A 23653-nucleotide genomic window follows, 5' to 3' on the forward strand; every position below is an offset into this window, starting at 1 on the left:
CATTTTGCTCAAATAAAATCACCCGCGGGCTGAAGTTGGTCCATGTGCCGCCAGTTATTGTCCTCCTTAAGTACTTAACCAATGTCATATCTGTTTCTCACTATTCACTATAAACAACTTTATATCATATCAGCCATATATTAACGACAAGACCAACCAGAAAGTTCAAATGGTATTTGGCAAAAACATACTTATGTGACCATCATAACACCACCACTGTCTTACTGTACTTAGAAGATAATGCAAATAAAATTCGGTTCCAAACAGTGATACTCTTACGTGCCTTTTTCTTGATTTTCTGTATATGTTCCCTCAAACCAACATAGGACAGTGGGCATCCTTTCAAGCTGCATATTGTAATAACATGCACAATAACAAAGAGTGGTCCCACTCCCTATAGAATGTGTCTCAATTACTGACAGATATGTAATTTAGCTGTCAGACCGAGCATTGATCACTTTTTTTTCTTTTTCTACAGACAACCTTGTTGTTCATTTAGTCGCGGGATGCTTTGTGAACATTCACAACCAAACATGCAATATGACATTACAAAATTAGAAAGTCAAATCTTGTTTGTTTCGATATGGAAGGATTTTGAGTTCTTGTTCTTAATTTTAAAGGAGAGCGAGGTTGTTTTTTTCTAATGGCCGACAGGATGGGTGGCATGGACAGGCGATGGAGAGGAAGGAGGGATGAGGGGATAGACAACGTCCTTCCTTGTCAGGACCAAGGATATCTACAGTTACATGGACTGTCTTGGGGATGTGTTGTCTGAAAGGATTTTCCAAGGGGGATTTTAAAGTTTGAAATGAATAATTGTGTACTTTTGCCCTCTACCAGTGGGGGACAAAAAAAAAGCTTTAATTGAATACATAAGGAGAGTTGTGTTGCCTGTATGAAGTTGGTTTTATACTAGGAAACCATTTAAAACAAGTGAATGTATGATTTATTGATTGCATAATAAGTGAAGCAGTTCCTTTGCATTTCTTTAATATTTTAATTAGAAATTGTGCACCAATATTGAATTTTAAAATCCTGTCATATTAAATGAAGTCCCCTTTAATATAGACCACATGGAACATTCAATACATATGCCATTTAATATGAATAAAGACTCACTACTAAAGTGCCAAAATTCTGTATTTTGACACATCCCTCTGTGCACACTCTAAATTCCAGGAGGATTTAACCCACTTAACCTCAAGTTATACCATCGTTGTAAAGCCCTCGTTATTTTGTTGCTTTGACAAAGTCATTTCTGAAGATTATTATCTATTTCATGTGATTAGTGATTCATTTTAGGGAGAAAAAAACAACAACCTGTCCCTCATTTTAAGGTCACCCTGTTACGTGAACTGAACTCTCGTTTTAATATGGTGAGACTACTCGATTTTAAGTTGTTTTTTAAAAAAAGAAACAACTGAACATCTAATAATCAGATCATAGTGTGAAAGCAGGTTCTATACTTTTGCGACATTTTCAGATTTTTTTTGTGGCGGAAAACCGAGTGGGTCAGGCATAACACGTCAACCCTGTTACCCATAGATAGAGAGGCCAGAAATGTTTTAACAATTTTCATTTTTAGTGAAACTTGCATTCAATTGCCCCATTTGCACACGTGCTTCCATTCCCCGTCACAAAGGGATTTATGGCTGATTTAAAATGTAAATTGTCAACACAGTCAACCCTGTTACTTTATTTGGCACTCAATAGCATTACTCTAGTCATTTTATTTAAACTCTTGACATGGGAAAACATATATTTTTATTATGTTGAACGTGCTCTTCATGACAGAATGTAAAAATTGTGAAATAAAAAGTGTTTTGTTTCCACCAAGTTACACTACCTAAAAGGGACTATTCATTCGAATGCTCTTTCTTGAAACGAATAAAAGGAAAGTTATTTTGTCTTTTCCCCTGGGACCAACAGTATGAATACTGATTCAATTATTTAAGGCCCTTAGTGAGATGCCACACACTCACTGCAGTCTCAAAATATTTAGAGCCTTCCCCCTCACAGAACTAACGCTCATCTACAGATGAAGACTAATTTGACATTTTCTCACATTTCCAGTGAATGTGATTGATCTGCCGACCCCAAAAAAGTTAATTAAAGCATCCTCCACACGAGCTAACATGCATCAGCATTAGATCATAGCCATCAACACACACAAGGCTCAGCGGTTGAGTAGTTGTGTCGATTCCAGACCTGTTTACTCATGACGGGGTCGTTTTGTGCAGCCTGGCAGAGGCGGCGAGGGCCCGGGGCCCACTTATGAGCCAGTGTAATGACTCATTAATAAAGTGAATGGAGGCCAGAGTCCCTTTTTTCAGCACGTTTCATTAACTCCCCCACTTTGTAAAACGCCAGTCAAACTGACACGCGGCGAGGGCCATAGCTCTTCACTGCTACCCGAGAGAGATCTAAGAGGGGATCCAGCCTCATGCATATCCATGGGGAGGAAGGAAGTGTCCCTTTAGTGGCGGCGGGCTGCGAGCGGTGATGAGACGAGCCTCACACCCCCTTGTCATTTTTCACTAGGACTCGGCCATCAATCACATCTGCGACTCCATGAATACAGGATTGGAGGCGGACATTTTCTTTTTTGTCCTACTGCTTTGAATGCATAACATGCAAAACCCAATAAAGCAAAGTAATAAGGAGAGAAGTGCCGAGTTTCAGAAACAATATATTTGATTGGGGGATATGTTACTGCTTCATATGAACTGTCAAATGCAACAGCCTACACAGCATGGACCATATTTTATGTACAGTACAACACTGGCATGACATTCACTGTCCAATCCAATGGCTCTTCACTATAAGCATCTTGACACACAGTACATGTAGCTAAAGCTTGCACAACATTATATGACGCATGTCATGTCATATTGGGTCATTACCACCATCACATAGCTGACCTTGGTCCTGTCATCAAGCATGGGAAAAGTTAAAACATCTGGAAAGGGCAAAATGTTCAAGGGACAGTTCACCCAAATTTGAAAATGACATTGGTTTCCTTAGCCTATAAGAAGTCTATGGACAAGGTAAGACATCTATGCTGATATTATTATTATTTTTCCATGGCCACTATAACTGCAGCAGTCTCCATACCCACTCAGTTGAGAAAGTCAATCATTTGAAAAAAAAAAAAAACATGGTCATGACAGATACTCAAGTAATAATCAAAGCAAATATTAATACAAATTAATACAAAATGAATGATTGCTTACCCACCTGTCTTCATAGCTCATGTCAGGGTAAACTGATGGATGTGCACTCTCTTGTTCACCCACTTGTTATCCTCCATGTTCAGAGTAAATATTATACCAGCAGTGACACATTTCCATGTATTGTGTTCACAAAATAGCTATTGAAACAGAGCTCATACAACACCTTTATATGCAAGGCCTTGCTTTGCCTTTTGGAGTGATAGCAATGTAAAACCCAGAGAAAAACACAACCTTTGTGATAACTATGTGGTAAATCTTAATCAGTCATTTATTTGTTGGCAAACAAGTTTCACTTTTACAACAAATATTAGTTATGAGGTCATTCAACTTGGAAACCAATACAAAAATGAATAAATAAAAAAAAGCCATAACCATACTCACAATAAAAATGAATCTGTGCTACTGAATTCTTTACCTCCATTTTTCACTTTATTTTGTAGTTTGAACTAATAAATAAATAATCTTTTTCCCTTGAGGAAGAAAAGAAAATACATTTCCAGTTGTTTTTCTCACTAGAAACGTTCACTCTTCAAAAAAGTAAATTTGCCGAGTGCTTATTGATATTCAACGTGCTCTTTCTCTCCAGTCTCTTATAACTGATGCAGGCCAACTCATGGCTAACTTTTCAGACACTTGTAATTGTGTTCCTTCTATGGTGTGTGAACCATCACTCTCTTTGTATCTACACAGTGAAGAAATAATCAAACTGTGAACTAAACATGGCTTGGAAAACATTGGTGGTTACATTGCTGGAGAGAGAAAAATCATGTATGGTAAGTGTTTTGTTCTGTGATTTTTTTGGGGGGGGGTGTTATTTCGTTTTGTTGCTTTGTTTTGTCGTTTCTTGAAAAAAAAAAGGCTCATACTGGTGTCAAGACCAGCACAACAGAAAGGAAATGCTCCTAACCAACTACATTTACAGAGACAAAGGGTTGGGTGGAACAAAAATCATACTACTATGTGCAACGCTAGTATCTGTACATTTACATAGAAATATCTCATAATTCTGTTATTTGTTTTTTTTTCTCTCCCTCTTTCTCGACAATTGTTATTGTTACAGCAAAAGAAGGGAAAACAAGTAAAGAAAAAAAATGCTGTAAAGCACATGGGATTTAAAGAGGTCCTTCATGATACTGTTCAAAATCAGTTTAGTCGAACTTGCAGGAACACTCCAGCAAAAAGTGTGCTGCAATATCACTAGAGAGGAAGAAAACCCCTTAAAAAGCCATTATGGATACAGAAGTATAATAAAATAGTCTTTCTTGATTTGTTCTGATTTGAACTCTACACATCTACTAGTAGCAGAATGTTTTTTGTGGCTGTTTGTAGTTCCTTTGGACTGTCAAATCGCATTTCAGAGCACGAGATCCCACCGTCCCGAGTGCTCATCTCCCCTCACACTAAGGGGAAAACATCAATCCACACAGGGTTCGGGCATCTCAACCAAAAAAAAAAAAGTGAAATGCACATCAATAGACTTCTCCAACATCCAACCCTGACTAGATGTATTATCCACAAAACATAACAGTTTCAATATTCTATCTGTGGTCAGTACTGGGACTGGCATCAGTTTCAATTACAGTCTTCGGGACACAGAGTAAAAAAAAAAGGCTACCACTGCCGACAATTGATCAGCACAAAGGGAACGCGTAGGGCAAAGTGGGGGGTGGGTCAGAAAAGAAGGGGAACCACGGCGAGAAGGGATTGGGGCGGATGGGTCAGGGGAGTTGGTTTTGTAGGCCTATAGGCTGGTGACCAGGTGCGAGGGCTCCTGGGGGGACTCTTCAGGGGACAGATCCTCCTTATTGGGGGGCACGATGAACCCATCACTGCTGCCCCTCCCTAGTTGGTAGTAGGAGTGCAGCTGGTTGCGTGAGCCCAGGTTAGGCATGCTCTTGTAGTAGACATCGTCCTGGCTGGCCTCGGGGCTCTTGCCACCTTCCGGGTGGCCCTCTCCGGCATCTTTATCGGCGAGGATGGCGGTAGTGGTGGTGGTGGTACCGGTGTCTGTGGTATCCGGTAGACCTGCCAGCACGGGCATGCTGGTGTAGAGGGAGTCCCTGGGATGGTGCAGGTGGTGGGGGTGGTGGCTGGGGGAAGTGGGCTCCACATCCAGGGTATGCTCGTTGGTGAGCAGGGGGAAGAAACTCTCGCTGTTCTCCTGCGGGATCCGCCGGCGGGACGAGGATGAGGTGGTGGTGGCCGAGGAGAAGGCTGGGTGGTGGTGGTGGGGGAGCGGAGGCTGATGCGGCGGGCCCTGGTTGTGGAGGTGGTTATGGTGGAGGTTGTCTACGGGTGGCAGCAATGGGGGTCTCTGGGGCAGAAGGGGGGCGTTGGACTCTTCCCGAATCAACTCCAGGCCCAGACCCTCATCATGGAGGTGCGGAGGGAAGGAAGAATGCTCATCCAAGTCCAACGCCACATTCATCCCCATCCCCCCCAGGCCAACATCCTTGCCTCCGTTGCTCATGTTGTTCACCAGCTTGTTCATGAGGTTGCGGTTTTGCTCGGCAGAACGGTCGTGGTTGTTCAGGTAGGAGGGGATGTAGTTAGACGTCAGCTCTTTCAGGATCTTCTTCTCCAGCGTAGTCTCCTTGTGGTTGTAGCCCCGGTCGATGATCTGGACGCAGTCGCTCATGTAGTCGGCGCTGGCAATGCTGTAGCCGTGGTTACCATTCAGTGGTAGAGTATCCATGACACTTGTATCCCGGGCATTGTTCAGGATTCCCTCTGGAGAGAAGAGAGGGATAGAGGGGAGAAGCTCATATGAGAGGGATGGAAGTAGCGGTCGCTCATTAGAATGGCTAAATGTCATCCGCTTGGACGTGTTCACGCACACATTAAGCCCGGCAAAACTCTGCTTTCTTTTAAATGTGAGGCGCAACCTTCAGGGTGGCACACAGATTGTGCTACTTAGTTGAACCTTTTCACTATAATTTTGTGTTGGGTATATATGGTATGTCTTCAAATGGCAGGATCTCTAAATGATTTATCATAGTCAGTTGATTCTAGATATACTTACCTTTTTACACACACACAAAACACAAATTCAGAGTAAAATGATATATTCAAATCGTACTTGTAATGCAATTATATTTCTGTCATAATTCTATATGTTCGGCTTGTGTTGTAGTTGGGAATAACTTTGTCCAAAGATGAGAACACTTATACATGTGTGACAATCGACAACATGTAAAGCTTTATGCACATCCACTCAACGACAACAAACCACAGCCATGCATTTCATTTTAAGAGCGAGATACACAACCTACATCTCTGGACCCCAGTCATATAGGCCCCGATTTAAAAGGTTCACTCAGCAATATGCCATAATCATCTAGTGCGGGGCAACTTCCTGCCTACAGCAAATCAACAAAAACGTCATTTACATCCGCCACAATGTGGGCAATGGAGATGGTGCAAATTGGGAAGAGCCAATAGTAGCAGTCTTGATCGATTTGAATGCGGTTGTTGAGATCTGTAAGCATGATGTCATACTGCTGAGTCTACCTTTCAGAAAGCGTCATCTTAAATTGAGTTGGCTATGGAATAACATAGAAAGACACAGAAAGAAAGTTCATGGTAAACTTACAGACTTTGCAATGATAAATATACTGTAGACCATAGAGCAGGGTTTCCCAAACGCGGTCCTGGGGACCCAAATGGGTGTACATTTGAGCTTTTTGCCCCCTAGCACTACACAGCAAATAACAACTCATCACCAAGCTTTGATTGTTTCAACCAGCTGTGGAGTGCTAGGGCAAAAAAAACTAAACGTGCTCCCCTCAGGCGTCCCCAGGACCGCGTTTGGGAAACGCTGCCATAGAGGGTACGGCGATGAGGGTAAACTTGACAATTATACATTAGGAAAGGACTTTCTGTTCTCTCATGCAGAGAAAGTTATGGATTCCCGATTGTAAAAATGTTTACGGAGATGTCAACATTCAGCCAGCCTCACACAAGGTCATCAGGCTAGTTTAAACGTGTCTGAAGTGAAGCCTCTTCCTCTACCTTTTTGTTTTTGCAGTTAAAATATTCATGTACAACGTAAAACTATGCTGGTGATGACCGAGTTCCAAGATTGGCCGACATCTGAGATGAATCCGATATCTGACGACCATGAGCACGTCGGCTACTTTGGCCAATTTAATCTTAAATTATGGGATTACAATTATGTCAACCATAAGTGACAATGACATCTTATGATATCAAATGGATGCACCTCGGGCTGGTCATTTTGAAGAACATATTAAGATCTTTCAAAGCATCTCCTTTGTGAATATAGTTGACGGATATTCTCCAGAAGAGGTTAATCATTTCGGAGGAACGTCTGACATTTTCAACAGTTCATTGAACATTGTTCAATGAACAATAGTATTCACACATGAATTTAGATTGACTCTCACATTCCTATTTTGTCAGAGGAAGACCTGTGTTTTTGAAATTGGATTTCTACTTCCAAATAAGATGACTGTATTCTCATTCCCCTTCGTCAGCATAGAGTGAAAAGAAAGTAAAGCTAAGGTCAATTACATTTGGTAAGCAATGTTTAGTTTGACTCCCATACTTGTCTCTCTGTAGGGCACTTTTAGGGACAGCATGAGGAAAAGGAAAGACAAAGAAAAAAACACAAGTAAGCATAACAGTGACAGGTAGAAGAGACGTGCACACAGGGTTGATGATGCTTCCAGAAATGACCTCCCGTGCGTCATGTCACCATGGATACTTGGTAAACCTTTCTAAGAAACTATGATCACAGTATATTCAAAGGGGGGGAAATGAGTTTACATATATGATGTACAGTGCCTTGCGAAAGTATTCGGCCCCCTTGAACTTTGCGACCTTTTGCCACATTTCAGGCTTCAAACATAAAGATATAAAACTGTATTTTTTTGTGAAGAATCAACAACAAGTGGGACACAATCATGAAGTGGAACGACATTTATTGGATATTTCAAACCTTTTTAACAAATCAAAAACTGAAAAATTGGGCGTGCAAAATTATTCAGCCCCTTTACTTTCAGTGCAGCAAACTCTCTCCAGAAGTTCAGTGAGGATCTCTGAATGATCCAATGTTGACCTAAATGACTAATGATGATAAATACAATCCACCTGTGTGTAATCAAGTCTCCGTATAAATGCACCTGCACTGTGATAGTCTCAGAGGTCCGTTAAAAGCGCAGAGAGCATCATGAAGAACAAGGAACACACCAGGCAGGTCCGAGATACTGTTGTGAAGAAGTTTAAAGCCGGATTTGGATACAAAAAGATTTCCCAAGCTTTAAACATCCCAAGGAGCACTGTGCAAGCGATAATATTGAAATGGAAGGAGTATCAGACCACTGCAAATCTACCAAGACCTGGCCGTCCCTCTAAACTTTCAGCTCATACAAGGAGAAGACTGATCAGAGATGCAGCCAAGAGGCCCATGATCACTCTGGATGAACTGCAGAGATCTACAGCTGAGGTGGGAGACTCTGTCCATAGGACAACAATCAGTCGTATATTGCACAAATCTGGCCTTTATGGAAGAGTGGCAAGAAGAAAGCCATTTCTTAAAGATATCCGTAAAAAGTGTTGTTTAAAGTTTGCCACAAGCCACCTGGGAGACACACCAAACATGTGGAAGAAGGTGCTCTGGTCAGATGAAACCAAAATTGAACTTTTTGGCAACAATGCAAAATGTTGTGTTTGGCGTAAAAGCAACACAGCTGAACACACCATCCCCACTGTCAAACATGGTGGTGGCAGCATCATGGTTTGGGCCTGCTTTTCTTCAGCAGGGACAGGGAAGATGGTTAAAATTGATGGGAAGATGGATGGAGCCAAATACAAGGACCATTCTGGAAGAAAACCTGATGGAGTCTGCAAAAGACCTGAGACTGGGACGGAGATTTGTCTTCCAACAAGACAATGATCCAAAACATAAAGCAAAATCTACAATGGAATGGTTCAAAAATAAACATATCCAGGTGTTAGAATGGCCAAGTCAAAGTCCAGACCTGAATCCAATCGAGAATCTGTGGAAAGAACTGAAAACTGCAGTTCACAAATGCTCTCCATCCAACCTCACTGAGCTCGAGCTGTTTTGCAAGGAGGAATGGTAAAAAAATTCAGTCTCTCGATGTGCAAAACTGATAGAGACATACCCCAAGCGAATTACAGCTGTAATCGCAGCAAAAGGTGGCGCTACAAAGTATTAACTTAAGGGGGCTGAATAATTTTGCACGCCCAATTTTTCAGTTTTTGATTCGTTAAAAAAGTTTGAAATATCCAATAAATGTCGTTCCACTTCATGATTGTGTCCCACTTGTTGTTGATTCTTCACAAAAAAATACAGTTTTATATCTTTATGTTTTAAGCCTGAAATGTGGCAAAAGGTCGCAAAGTTCAAGGGGGCCGAATACTTTCGCAAGGCACTGTATTAATCTTGCTAAAACATGTTAGTGATCTCCATTGCCAACAAACACTTGAGCACATGCCCCTATCACTCGTAGATGTGTTTTGCATAGACGTTTGCATAGACATTGTACTGGCTGTTAAGATCAAACCAAACCATGGGTTACAGTTTCTGTTCTCGTGGCCCATAGACTACTTCCCAGGTGAGCAACCACCTGACCACAAGTTGTAAAATCCTAAACGTCCCCTTTAACTTTACAGCTCAGGTGTTAAAAAAAAAAATCACACCTACAGAAACCTACATGTATTTCCTGTGGTAACATTTGGGTAAAACCGTTATATTCAACTGACATGCACCAAGTCACGATAGACTTGTAGAATGTGTAAGATATGAGCAAGATTTTAAAAAATGGATTAGTTCACATGCATCACTTTATTGATATTGTCATAATAATCCAGTGAGTACTATGTGAGTACCACGGTACGTAGTACTATTGAGTACTACTGTATGTAGTACTATTGAGTACTATTTTGGATTGGTTAAACTCATTCATACAGTATAGTCTCTGCTGGAGTTACCGATCTGATTAAATTAAAATTGAGTCCCATTTTCAGATGTGACACATTTTGCCCGACACAAGTACTTTTAATATAATGGGCAGCTTTGGTAGAAGAATGCATTGTCGTGTCGTAGCGCCCTGATGTTGTTTTTTTGTTGGTTGTACAAACAGACTTCTTTACAGAGTTTGAGGCACATAAGTACCAATGCAATACTGGCCATTTACATCATTGAGAATGTACAGTCGGATTATATAGAGTCATAAACATTCCAACATTATAACATCATGTTGTCTTATTGGAACGGGGCCCAGAGGCAGAACAGTTATGTTGTTTATACTAGTTCATCAGTAGCTCAACTTTGTATTTTTCATATTAGAATCATAGATTGGGAGGACCAACAGAAAGATGCTCATTTAACCAACTACCAGCAACACTTAGAAGTTAACAGACATAGGAATGTAGATGCACAGGACAACAGTGCAGCAAAACCTTAACAAGTGACTGGTGGTGTGTTCGGCTCCCAATAGGCGCACCAGCGTCCCTTCCCAATTGTTTTGTGTTTGTCGCACCATTTCCCCACACTGAATTATGCATGCAGGCACATGAATAAGTTTGGAGTGTGACAAAATGATCCCCAAATGGGAAGCCACCATACACCCCCTCCCACCAAAAGCATCCAGCGGGGGAAAAAAAACAAGAAAAGGTGATAAAGCATTTTTGTTGTTGTAGCAAACAAGTAAGCTCTAGCGACATTCTAGCGACATTTTTTGAAGGAATGAAAAGAAGGCTAGCACACCTTGCGTGTTGTACATGCCCACTGACGGGTTGTTATAGACGGCCGAATCCCCGAGCAATGTGTTATAGGGATTGTTAGTGCCATGGGGACGGAGGAGAGCGTTAGTTATAAGATGGTTAGCCATAGCCCCTGGAGCAGCCAGATAGAGACAGAGGGAGGGAGAGAGAGATGAGACATAGAGGGAGAAAGAAAAAAGAGAGACATGTCAGTCAGGCAGATGCAGCCGAGGCAATGGCAGCAATAAACATTCACACGATCATTAGGGCGAGTTGATAAACAGTTGGGCTACAGACGTAGCAAAGCTTGAAACAGGCTGACATGACCATGGTTTATCAAGACGGCAGCAGTGAGGTAGGTCATTAATGTTTTTTTTTTCTTTTTTCTCAATGGGATAAATGGACATTTAGCATTGTTAGCTTTGGTGTGCTCACATTCAAGACAGGATCAGCTGAGTGTGCAACAGTACAGTACGTTTAAGCATAGACCCATTCAAAGACATGACACTTCAGTAACGGACCTGAACACAACATGATCAAATCCCCACTGTTGACAGATTAAGACATGTTAATACCAAAGTAGACCAGGTTTTTCTGCTTTACTCTAATTTGATTTGAATAAGCTTTTGGCAGGTACCATTTCAAGGTTACTGTATTACGTTGTGTAAATGTTCTAGATCGTGAAATTCTTTGCATTCAACTTTCCCGCAAAGAAACACCCTTAAATGAAACATCCTCATGGATGGTAGGCCCAGTTACAGCGCTCATTGTAGTCCCTTCGCACTATACCGGCTCTTTATGCTTGACTGCCTTTGAACATAAGCAGAGGTTTCTGATTCTATTTGTCCAAATGTCACCCCTGGACTATGTGGCAGTGACTGATGTCTTGGTCTGTGTGACTAATCTGCTCCCAGATCAATTCTAAATAAACTTTTTGACTTTGAGCAATGTGACTAACTGTAGCTAGACAATAAGAATATTGATATGAAGGAGCAGGAGGTACTGTAGTTTGGATGTAGGTTGGATTCTGCACAGCCGTTAGTGAGGAACAACTGACTGACTTTTTGGGGGGGGGGGGGAATTGCTTCATTTTGTGAAATATTGAGAGTTACGGTATCCAGTTGCGAACATATCTGCAATAAGCTACTGTTTATATGTTATGTTCGCAAACGCCTAAGAGATTTCTCTCTTCAGATTCAGAGCACATATCAAGATCCTAACATGTGCTCTATGACATGCCCGATTCGACTGTGCAGTGTACCAATACCAGAGTGCGTAAATATCTTCGGAAAAACATCTTTCATCTGAGGTGGAAATGCACGCCAATTAGTTCTGCCGACGCAGTATCCTACACTGTTCTCTTGCAGTGCTCTGAATCTGTCAGAGTGAGGAAGAGAGAGAGAGGGAAAGAAAGAAAGCAGGGGGAGATAAACCACTTCTCTAACGACATATGACTCTCGTTCTTTGACAAACAGTTTCGAGGAATGACTGTCTCAATTACACATCTGAAAACGAACCGCAACCAACTCTGAATGGAGAGGTATACGTAGGACTTAAGGAAATGGCAGGAATTGGGATGATGTATGACTAATTATGATAGCTAACGTTGAGGATTGAGCACAGCTCTGTTACGCATCCTGTACTAAGTGCATCACGCACTGCGCTAATGATGACATGTTGGGAATGGGCTAACACTTACAGTATGTGTTATGTGTTGTATGCTAATTGGCCAGCAAGGGCATGATGGGAATGATACGGAGGAGATATATCGGTGCTATTGTCTTACCACATTTATTAATGACTAGAACTATAATCTACATCAGGTTCCTGCTGGGTTTTTCTACTCCTCTGAGCGTACAGGGAACAAAAGAGCCGACATCATAATTGCCTGAAAGACAACCTTAAGCTTAAAACACATCTTTAAGTCCAGTTGAATATCAGTTATCCAGTTGAATAACGTCACGAAGATAGTTTCAACAGGCAATCTTTCTATGAATGCATCATTGCCAGAGTATCTTCAACTCCAACACTATCTATCCCAGTGGTCATTTCAATTAAAATGGTAAACATGAAACAAACAAAAATCTTCTTAGCAAAGAGCAATTTCTCAAGCAAGAATTTTTCCTGGCCTGTCTGGGAGTGGTCTGAGTAGGGAGGGGAACACTAAAAACTAGCTGTTATTGGCGGTTTGGAGCTGTCTTTCTTATTGATCTGTAACTAATTTACCGCCTGGTGCATCCCACCAAATCAGGCTAAAATTTCAGACGGTCTTAGACAAAAAAGGGCATGATCATCATTTTCACAATTTCACAATTTTGATTTTTATTCTGAGTGGTAGAGCTTGGCCTGCATTTTGACTGTGATCTCGGCAGAGAAAAGGTTGGCGACCATGTTGATGCACCGGAGCAAAATCATGATTTACTCAAGCAAATTCCTTTTTAAGACATAATTTACATATGTTGTTTGATGTGTCAATTAACATGGACGTTTCCATTAGGTTATTGCTTCTGTTTGATATAATGACTATGTGCTCCTTTCTTGTTGCTGTTGGTTCTCTAATTACGAAGCCTTCCAAAAATACCAGCCTCTTTTGATATGATAAACAGCTCCTCCCCACCCCCAGGCTGCTCGCCCACTTGTGTCTGTGTTTGATAAATTGGACCATTTCCAAACCGTACCGATTGTGTAGCAATAATCGTGAATGTGGGGATAAATTAAACATGTGAGGCTATCAAGATGATTGCACGCTTCCCTCTCGAGAGGAGAGAAGTATGGAGTCAGCTGCAGTTATGTAGAGACTATGAGGCGGGGTACTGAATACCGATTCAAAAAGGACTAGCAGGGAGAGAGGCATGCTCATACACATCATTCCATAATAACATTGCTGAGAAGAGCAAGGGGGAGGTGGGATTCTATTCCCATCTGTTTGTGATGCTTTTGACGCTTCAGAACATGATGCGTTATCCTGTGCCAGACGGAAAATGCATCCGGGCAGACTTTGTGTTTATTCGAACACTTCATACATCAGACCCGATGCGTTTCAACGCCTCGAGCGAAAACGTGTTAATTAATTTACTCCTCTCTTCCTGGTCTTCATGATAGATCTATGGCAGTGTCTTCTGGGCCTGTCCACCCTACCGCGCCCCAACCCTTTCTTTCTCTCTCTCTCTCTCTCTCTCTCTCTCTCGCTCTCTACCCCTCCCTCCCTCTGCTAAAAGCGAATGTCTTGGGATGGCGCTCGTTGCGGAGTGCCTAATTATTGAGACGGCCACACTTCCTTTCGCCGTCTAACATCAATCCGTCATCATAACTGGGCATTAGTGTCTGAGGGCAAGGGAGCGACGAGCAGATTTAGAGAGTGAGGTAGCGCCATGGACTCAACCCCTCCATCAAGGGACTGGAGAGGAGTTATCCCTGAGAAATGTCAGGGTGGTGGCATCATCATCTAGTGCAGATATGATCTAGGAACCTATGATAGATGCTTCTCAAATTACATTATGCTTTAAGTATTTCATATTGACATGTACTTTGGTTCTTGGTTCCATCAGGTGACCCTTTTCAAATTAATTTATTAAATTAAGACAACACTTTTAATTAACAAAAACGTTGACTGCATTGTCATATTTAAAAGCTTAGCTGTTTTACAAAAGTCAAGGTAATTTAGGAAGGTGTTGAGTGTCTTTTGAGGCCCTTTTATATTTCAAGTAGAAATTGTGCAAAAATATTGGACTTTAAAAGCCCTTTAATATACAGTGGCTTGCGAAAGTATTCACCCCCCTTGGCATTTTTCCTATTTTGTTGCCTTACAACCTGGAATTCAAATAGATTTTTGGGGGGTTTGTATCTTTTGATTTACACAACATGACTACCACTTTGAAGATGGAAAATATGTTTTATTGTGAAACAAACAAGATAAAAGACAAAAAAACAGGTGAACCTCCGTCCCAGGCTCAAATCTCTGGAAGACAAACAGGTTTCCCTCAAGAATTTCCCTGTATTAAGCACCATCCAGGATCCCTTCAATTCAGACCAGTTTCCCAGTCCCTGCCGATAAAAAAACATTCCCACAGCATGATGCTGCCACCACCATGCTTCACTGTGGTGAAGATGTTCTCGGGGTGATGAGAGGTGTTGGGTTTGTGCCAGACATAGCATTTTCCTTGATGGCATAAAAGCTCAATTTTAGTCTGACCAGAGTGAGTACCTTCTTCCAAATGTTCGCCTTTTGGCGAACACCAAACGTGTTTGCTTATTTTTTCTTTAAGCACTGTTTTTTTTCTGGCCACTTTTCCGTAAAGCCCAGCTCTGTGGAGTGTACAGCTTAAAGTGGTCCTATGGGCAGATACTCCAATCACCGCTGTGGAGCTTTACAGCTCCTTCAGGGTTATCTTTGGTCTCTTTGTTGCCTTTCTGATTAATGCCCTCCTTACCTGGTCTGTGAGTTTTGGTGGGCGGCCCTCTCTTGGCAGGTTTCTTGTGGTACCATATTCTTTATATTTTTTAATAATGGATTTAATGGTGCTCTGTGGGATGTTCAAAGTTTTGGATATTGTTTTATAACCCAGCCCTGATTTGTACTTCTCCAAAACTTTGTCCCTGACCTGTTTGGAGAGTTCCTTGGTCTTCATTGTGCCGCTTGCTTGGTGGTGCCCCTTGCTTAGTGGTGTGGCAGACTCTGGGGCCTTTCAGAACATATACTGAGATCATGTGGCAGATCATGTGACACTTAGATTGCACACAGGAGGACCTTATTTATGTAAAGTAATTATGTGACTTCTGAAGGTAATTGGTGGCACCAGATTTTATTTAGGGGCTTCATAGCAAAGGGGGTGAATACATATGCACGCACCACTTTTCAGTTTTTTATCATTTTTAAAATCTTTTTCCATTTCACTTCAGCAATTTGGAATTGTGTATGTCCATAATTGTGTATGTCCATAACATGAAATCCAAATAAAAATTATTTTAAATTACAGGAAAAACACCAAAGGGTGTGAATACTTCTGTAAGGCACTGTAGACCACATGGACTATTCTATAAATCAAATAAATAAATAAAAATAATGAATGAAAACATACTAAAGAGCCAAAATGCAGCATCTTCTGTGACTTCTAGAAAGATTTTAACCAACTTAACCTCAAAATGTCTCCAAGTTTTCACCATCATTGTAAAGTCATTTCTGAAGAGTATCATTTATTTAATGTTATTATTTATTCATTTTAAGGAAAAAAAAACAACAACAACCTGTCCCTCATTTGAAGGTTACGTGAATTGAACTTATTTTAATATGGTGAGACTACTCTTAAAAAAACACACACAAAAACCAGTCAAATCAGCGTAAAACCAGGTGAGTTGGTTTGACTCTTTTCTGACATTTTCTGGTGTTTTGTGAAGGAAAACTGAGCGGGTCGAGCATAACACGTTAACCCTGTTATCCATAGGTAGACAGGCTAGAAATGTTTTCAGAAATATTTTTTGGGGGGATGAAGCTTGCACACAATTGTCCCTACCTGTTGCACACAAGCAGCGTCCATTGCCCATGTCACAAGGGGATTTATGACTGATTTAAAATGAAATCGTCAACACGGTCAGTCCTGTTACGGTCAATCCTGTTACTTTATTTGGAATTGAATAGGCACTTACTATAGTCCTTTTTTTATTTAACTTCTTGAGATGGTGTATTTTATTAAGTTGAACATGTCTATGACATAATGTAAAAAATGTGTGTAGTTACACTCCTCAAAAAGGTACCTAATTGGTGGAATGACCCAGCTACTAATTTAATAAAGTGATTCATAATTATTTTAGAAACAACAGCACCCCTTATATATATAGTACAGGTCAAAGGTTTGGACACACCAACTGGTTTGTGCTTAGTGGGACTATCCAGGTGATTACCTCATAAAGCTGGTTGAGAGAACACCAAGAGTGCACAAAGCTGTCATCAAGGCAAAGGATGGCTATTTGAAGAATCCAAAATCTAAAATATATTTTGATTTGTTTAACACTTTTTTGGTTACTACATGCTTCCATATGTTATTTCATAGTTTTGATGTCTTCAGTATTATTTTACAATGTAGAAAAGAGTCAAAATAAAGAAAAACCCTGGAATGGGTAGGTGTGTCCAAACTTTTGACTGGTACTGTACATATAAATATGAGAAGGTGAGTTGGAGACAAATACTTTTGTTCTGTGCACAAAACACAAAGTGGACCACCTTTCGTCGTCCAGCAACCATGTCACGATCAAGTGTGAAAACCACCCACACTATGCTGACTTGATGGATAGCATATTTCACTGTCAGGACACTGGATGAGCATTTTTGTCCCAGCACTAACACACCTGATTCAGACAATCAAGGTCCAGACAGAAGACCATTATTCTTCAATCCAGACAAAATAAAACGGTGTCTTTGTGCTTTGGCGGAACAAAAGCCGGCACATGCAATTCCTCCCTTCTTCCTTGACATCACACAACCCTGAAAACCTAAAAGTGAGGCTGGTGGGTTGCAGGGCCTTCAAGCATGCGTGGTGACTAACTGACTAATTATTATTACCTCGGTTCAACGACGCTGAGCTGTTGATGTCGCCGGTTATGAAAGATGACTCCGACTGTTTCCTGACTGTGTCGTTCCACATCCGACGGATCCGGCTCTGCAGAGGGGGAACATTACAACTAACACATCAGTGGGGTTTTGTAACGGTAATGTGAATCAGCGCTCAAAGACTAGGTGGCCTCCAGTTAGAAAGTACAGCGCCTTTAGAAAGTCACATTTTGTGTCGTGGATTTCATTGTCATTTTATGTCAACGGTCTACACAACATACTCAAAGTAACGGCCAAGTGGAAGAAAAATGCTCTCTTTATAAAAAAAAAGATGAATGAAAAATAAAACATTATTCTTCTTTGCAATGTGTCATTTAGGTCATTATTGTAGAGTCAATACAATGTTGTTGATCCATCCTCAGTTTTTTCCCATCACAGCCATTGAACTCTATAGCTGTTTTAAAATCCCCAATGGTCTCATGGTAAAATCCCTGAACAGTTTCCTTCCTGCTCAGTTCAGAAGGATGACTCCATATTTGATGTGTCTGGGTGGTTTAATACATCATCCATAGCATAATTATTAACTAGACCATGCTTAAAGATATAGTCGATGTCAGATGTGTTATTGTTACCCATCTACCAATCACTGCCCTTATTTGTGAGGCTTACGAAAAGCTCCCTGGTCTTTGTAGTTGAATCTGTGCTTGAAATTCAATTATTGACTGATGGGGGACAGAGGAAAAAAAATATTTCAACCCCTATTATTTCAGTGAGTCCATGTAACTTATTATGTGATTTGCTAAGCCAGATGTTACTTCTGAACTAATTTAGGCTTGCCTAAACCAAGGGGGTGAATACTTATGCAACAACTAAATTGTAGTTATTCAATTATTATTCATTTGTACAACAACAAAAAAATACTGACATTATGGAGTATTTTGTGTAGATCAATGACAAAAAGCTACAACGATATCTATTTCAACTTTAAAAACGGAACAAAATGTGAAAGAAGTTGAACGTGTACACTTTCTATAGGCACTGTTTCGGGTGGGCGAAGCATTGTTCACTGGCCATATAAACACACACGACACTCTATCCAAATCTCACTTTCACGCCTTCCAACTTTTATTTAGAGAGTGAGAGAACCCTACCATTGTAACCACCCAGAGCACACCTGTTTACGATGTACTTTGCTAATTACACGTTAATTTAAAAGTCTCAGAGTTGCCGATAAATTACAGCGTGTTTACGAGCGCTTCCGTTCACATGCGGTTCACGGGGAAAAAAATAGGGGTAGTGGTAGGTTGTCAATGTGCTGCTGTATGTAATTCAAGGGTTATGGATGCTGAAATCAGTTTTCATCGTGACAGGGGCTGATGGTATACTGTTGACTATTTGTACTGTGTACTGTTAACTATTAATTAACAATGTACTATTTGATCAAGTAAATACAATAAACATTATAAAATAAATTCTCTGTTCTACACCAGGAGGTAGAATCAAGAAACAAATAAATATCAGATATGCTTGTAATCAACAGAATACACTGACAGCTGAAAGAGTTGAGAAGAAAGGCGCCTCCTACCTGTGACCCTGTGGAATAGCGCCCTGGTGGGCGGGAGGCTGAGCTCTTCCCAGAGCCAATGGAACTCTCTACACTCTTGCCACTGCAGCAGTGGGTACGCAGACACTTTCCGTACTCCTTACGCACCTGTGAACCACACACACATACACGCATGCACACAAACACACACATTCCAATTCAGATGTAGTTAAATAACTACAATACTTTTGATTGTGAGTTAACAACTTCACTTTTTTATGATGGTACGGGCAGTGAAATTAGCCTGCTCCCCATCTGAAAGTGCTTTGACCAACTCTTCTTAGTAAGAGGAGCTAACTTGTATCAAGCTTCTCAGAGTAAGAGTGCTGATTTAGGATCGGTTTTTGCCTTGAGATCCCAAATAATCAGATCAGCACTCCTTCTCTGAGATACTTTCTGAATACGGGCACTGGACCACAAGGTTAGAAGGAAAAGCGTACCTTCTTCTGGAGGACACAATGGAAGATGAAGATGAACATGCCCTGCAGGGAGTTAAAGATGGTGAAGAGGTAGGCCATGATGACCGTGCTCTCGTTGACGTACATCAGGCCGAAGGCCCAGGTCAAGCCCAGCAGACAGAGCAAAGCGATGGCCCCAATCACCCACGACCTGGAAACACAACGTCGAGACAATGTCAACATTCTGGACGTCCTCAGAACTGACACAGGAGTACCAAATGAACTCAATTACTTTTAAGTTGCGTGCCCTCACCTTTTGGTGGCTGTCATTTCCTAAAGAAATGAACATGAATTATGCTCATCACCATACTTACAGCTGGTTAAACTATGAATTGACAGTACAGTCTGAAACGACGTAAATATGTCATTGTCCCATGAAGCTAAAGGTGGAAATGCACAAAGTGTAATGAAGGTCTTCGTCTGGTTCTACATTTCGAGACCAGATGCAGGAAGTGGTGACTGTTCTTAGACTTCCCACTTAGCATTCTGTCAGTAGTACACAACTCAGAAGGAACATCGTGACTAGGTGTTCACTGAAGCACAACGCAAAGAAAGATTTCAAAGCAAACTTTCAGGTTGAAAAAGTACATATTGCAAGAATTAGTTTACAGACCTCCCCCAATCTATTTGCAACCTTGGTCTGTGAACATAGTGATGAATAATAAAGACAAACACAGGTGGAAATAAAATGCCCACCAGACAGACAAAAGTTCTGGACGAAGGGAAGGCGGGAGGGAGGAGAGAAATGAAGTGGAAAATCGACAGAGGAAACAAATCGACTCGAGATAAAATAAAAAAGGAGTGAAATTGAATTTAATCTTGTTTTTGTCTTTTGTTATCGTCTGCTCCTAGGGGACACCTAGGATTTTTCTCTCGCTCGCCTTCTTTCATGTGTTGCATCCATTACGTGTTTGAAAAGTAACAGACCAATAGACCATAGAAATAGTCTTTAAAAAACTTGAAAATGGGAGACACACTATTATTATCATCTCAGGAGTAGTAGCAGTAGAAAACTAGTGAAAAGTCAAGGTAACTCTCCAATATCAAATGAGTACTTGGTGTATAATGAATGTGTAAATAATAGGCGATACAGCCTGTATGACCTCAGGGCTAGCATATAAGGCATAATCACTGGAAGGCAAATTGCATGTGAACACAGTATTTTGAATGTGGTGCCCGAGGGTTGTGCCAAAGGCCTTGACAGATAATTAAGCTCTGAATACTTGTGTTAGTATAATCAGAAATACCTGTGCATTCAAAATCAAGGAATTTATGAAAACATAATTACTTTCTTCAAAGCTTAAATTGCACAGTACATGACTGCGTCCCTCGTGACAAACCGGGAGATTTGGTTCTGGGTTCGGAGATGACTTCCAAGAGAAGGGCACCTACTGTAGAGAATATTGATGTGTGGTACTATGTCTGTATGCATTCCCTACGACTTGACCGAGAGCGTCACTTAACATTTAGTAAAGGCAGGAGGCGATATCAACATTACTCATTACTTTGTTGTGAGAAAATGAATGGCTAATGAACGGTGTGTCATAAATATGATGGTCCATTTTACTTACTTGATCTCAGGTTCGTAATCCTCATAGCTGACCGGAATAATCAAAATAAATGAAAAACATCCAATTAAATCAATAATCAAACAAAACACCAAAGCAAACATTAAAAGAAAAATGATTTTGAAAGCTACATGCTTACATTTACACACGTTGCCAAAAGTATGTGGACACCTGGTTGTCGAACATCTTATTCAAAATTATGGACATTAATATGGAGTTGTTCCCCCTTTGCTGCTATAACAACCTCCACTCTTCTGGTAAGGCATTCCACTAGATGTTGGAACATTGCTGCGGGGACTTGCTTCCATTCAGCCACAAGAGCATTAGTGCGGTCAGGCACTGATGTTGGGCGATTAGGCCTGGCTCGCAGTCGGCGTTCCAATTCATCCCAAAGGTGTTAGGTGGGGTTGAGGTCAAGGCTCTGCGCAGGCCAGTCAAGTTCTTCCACACCGATCTCAACAACCAATTCTGTATGGACCTCGCTTTGTGCACGGGAGCATTGTCATCCTGAAACAGGAAAGGGCCATCCCCAAACTGTTGCCACAAAGTTGGAAGCACATAATCGTCTAGAATCTTGTTGTATGCTGTAGCGTTAACATTTCCCTTCACTGAAACTAAGGGTTCTAGCCCGAACCATGAAAAACAACCCCAGACCATTATTCCCCCTCCATCAAACTTTACAGTTGGCACTGTGCATTCAGGCAGGTAGCATTCTTCCTGGCATCCGCCAAACCCAGATAGGTCCGTCGGACTGCCAGATAGTGAAGAGTGATTCTTCACTCCAGAGCATGCATTTCCACTGCTCCAGAGTCCAATGGCAGCGAGCTTTACACCACTTCAGCCGATGCTTGGCATTGCGCATGGTGATATTGTGTGAAATTGATATTGTGTGATATTTCATGAAATTCCCAGCGAACAGTTATAGCGCTGACGTCGCTTCCAGAGGCAGTTTGGAACTCGGTAGTGAGTGTTGCAACCGAGGACAGACGATTTTTACGCGCTACGAGCTTCAGCGGTCCCATTCTGTGAGCTTGAGTGGCCCACCAGCTCTAGCTCTTGTCTATGGAGAACGCATGGCTGTGTGCTCAATTTTATACACCTGTCAGCAACAGGTGTGGCTGAAATAGCCAAATCCACTAATTTGAAGGGGTGTCCACATACTTTTGCATATATAGTGTAGTTAAAGGAGAGAGCTCAGGGGGACTACCACAGACACAAACAAAGACAAACAGGAAATATTTAAAAAATGGCTGATCAAATAAAACACTATACTGATTACATCCGACGTATCTCCAGCCAGAATCCTCTTGCTTTCACTCGTATTTTGTGAGTGAGTTGCAAGTGCTAAACCTAATTATCTCGGGCGTTTCCAATCCTCAATAAATACAGGTGGGTGTCGGCCTCAATCGTAATAAATGGTCCAGGTGCGATGGCAAAAATAAATGTATGAAATTACTGGGGCCAACCATTAAACATCATTTTCCCAGTTCTATCTTAATGACCTGTTGGGGGAGGCACTTCATCAAGCTGGTTTCCCCCTAGACGGTCAGAGAGACGAGGGTGCAGAAAAAAAAGAGAAAAAAAAGAGGGAAATATTGACCTGGAACTATGGACATTTTGAAAAGGGATGGACGACTCGAACTGTGGAAATTGGATAGAGATGCCAGAGGACATAATAAAAGTAGTAGGGAGGACATGAACAGGACATAAATAGAATATTTATCATATCTTTCCTGGTTTGTATATTTCAACGTAATGAGTACTGGATCTGGACACCGTTGCTTTTCACATCTGCAACTAAGAATTGATGATGATTGTAATTTTCCCGTGAGGGCTATCTTGGAAGAACATGGTTCAAGGAAGTAGATATCCCCAACAATGTCCTCCTGCTTTCAATCTGGAAAAGTTCAAAATATGTACTTTATATGAAGCCTTTCTGCATTGTTATTTAAAAACGTATTTCAAAAGTGCATCATTTATTCCTGCATTTGATTATTTATTTATTTAAGTTGAGAAACTCTCCTAATTAATCCCGTACCACTTTCAGTCCTACAGACCTGGGCCCATTGCCAAAATAGCTTAAGTAGCTCCCGCTGAGCCAGTGAATACCCTCGCAATGATGCCACTCGAGTGACACGCTCAATGGTTCCACCGCCGCAAAAAGAGCACTTGTGCGCATTCACCGGAAAACGAGGGAAAAGCGTTCATTGTGTTAATAGTCTGGTATAAATATCAAAAATGAAAAGAAGCTGAGGAGTAAAGTGTTCTAATACAACAACCACATTAAATTGGCACCAATTTCCTTTTTAGAAAAGAGACAAAAGAGACAATTCTGAGAGGTGATATGCATTTCAAAGCTGATCGCAATTGGTCAATTGAGTCGCCTTTCACCTCGGCATAAAAGAGTCTCATTGGCGAGTTGAAAGGAAAGAAGAAATGCTGTGATCTACTCAGCGGGATGCTAATTGTTTAACTAAAGCCATGCATCTGAAAAA

General features: G+C 41.1%; 1 protein-coding gene across 17 annotated transcripts in view; it reads right to left on the bottom strand.

Annotated features, from left to right (window-relative positions):
* Positions 1-3483: 3483 nt before the first annotated feature.
* The window catches only part of LOC110500600 (adhesion G protein-coupled receptor L3), a 490597-nt gene continuing 470427 nt past the window's right edge, over positions 3484-23653 (bottom strand). For 3 of the 17 annotated variants that reach the window (XM_090213301.1, XM_090213303.1, XM_090213300.1), the window contains 7 exons: positions 21162-21188; positions 19573-19741; positions 19115-19240; positions 17542-17638; positions 10990-11118; positions 7801-7818; positions 3484-5963 (listed from right to left, as the gene is read on the bottom strand). In XM_090213301.1, coding sequence (XP_090069427.1) covers positions 4975-5963; positions 7801-7818; positions 10990-11118; positions 17542-17638; positions 19115-19240; positions 19573-19741; positions 21162-21188 — 1555 coding nt within the window. In that variant the 3' untranslated portion in view covers positions 3484-4974. Of the gene's footprint in view, positions 5964-7766; positions 7819-10989; positions 11119-17541; positions 17639-19114; positions 19241-19572; positions 19742-21161; positions 21189-23653 lie in introns of all 17 variants that reach the window. The other 14 variants (XM_090213305.1, XM_021578039.3, XM_090213306.1 and 11 more) reach the window with 11 other exon arrangements.

The sequence above is a fragment of the Oncorhynchus mykiss genome, chromosome 21, assembly GCF_057628025.1.
Source record: "Oncorhynchus mykiss isolate SJ-2025 chromosome 21, ASM5762802v1, whole genome shotgun sequence".
Classification (NCBI taxonomy): Eukaryota; Metazoa; Chordata; class Actinopteri; order Salmoniformes; family Salmonidae; genus Oncorhynchus; species Oncorhynchus mykiss.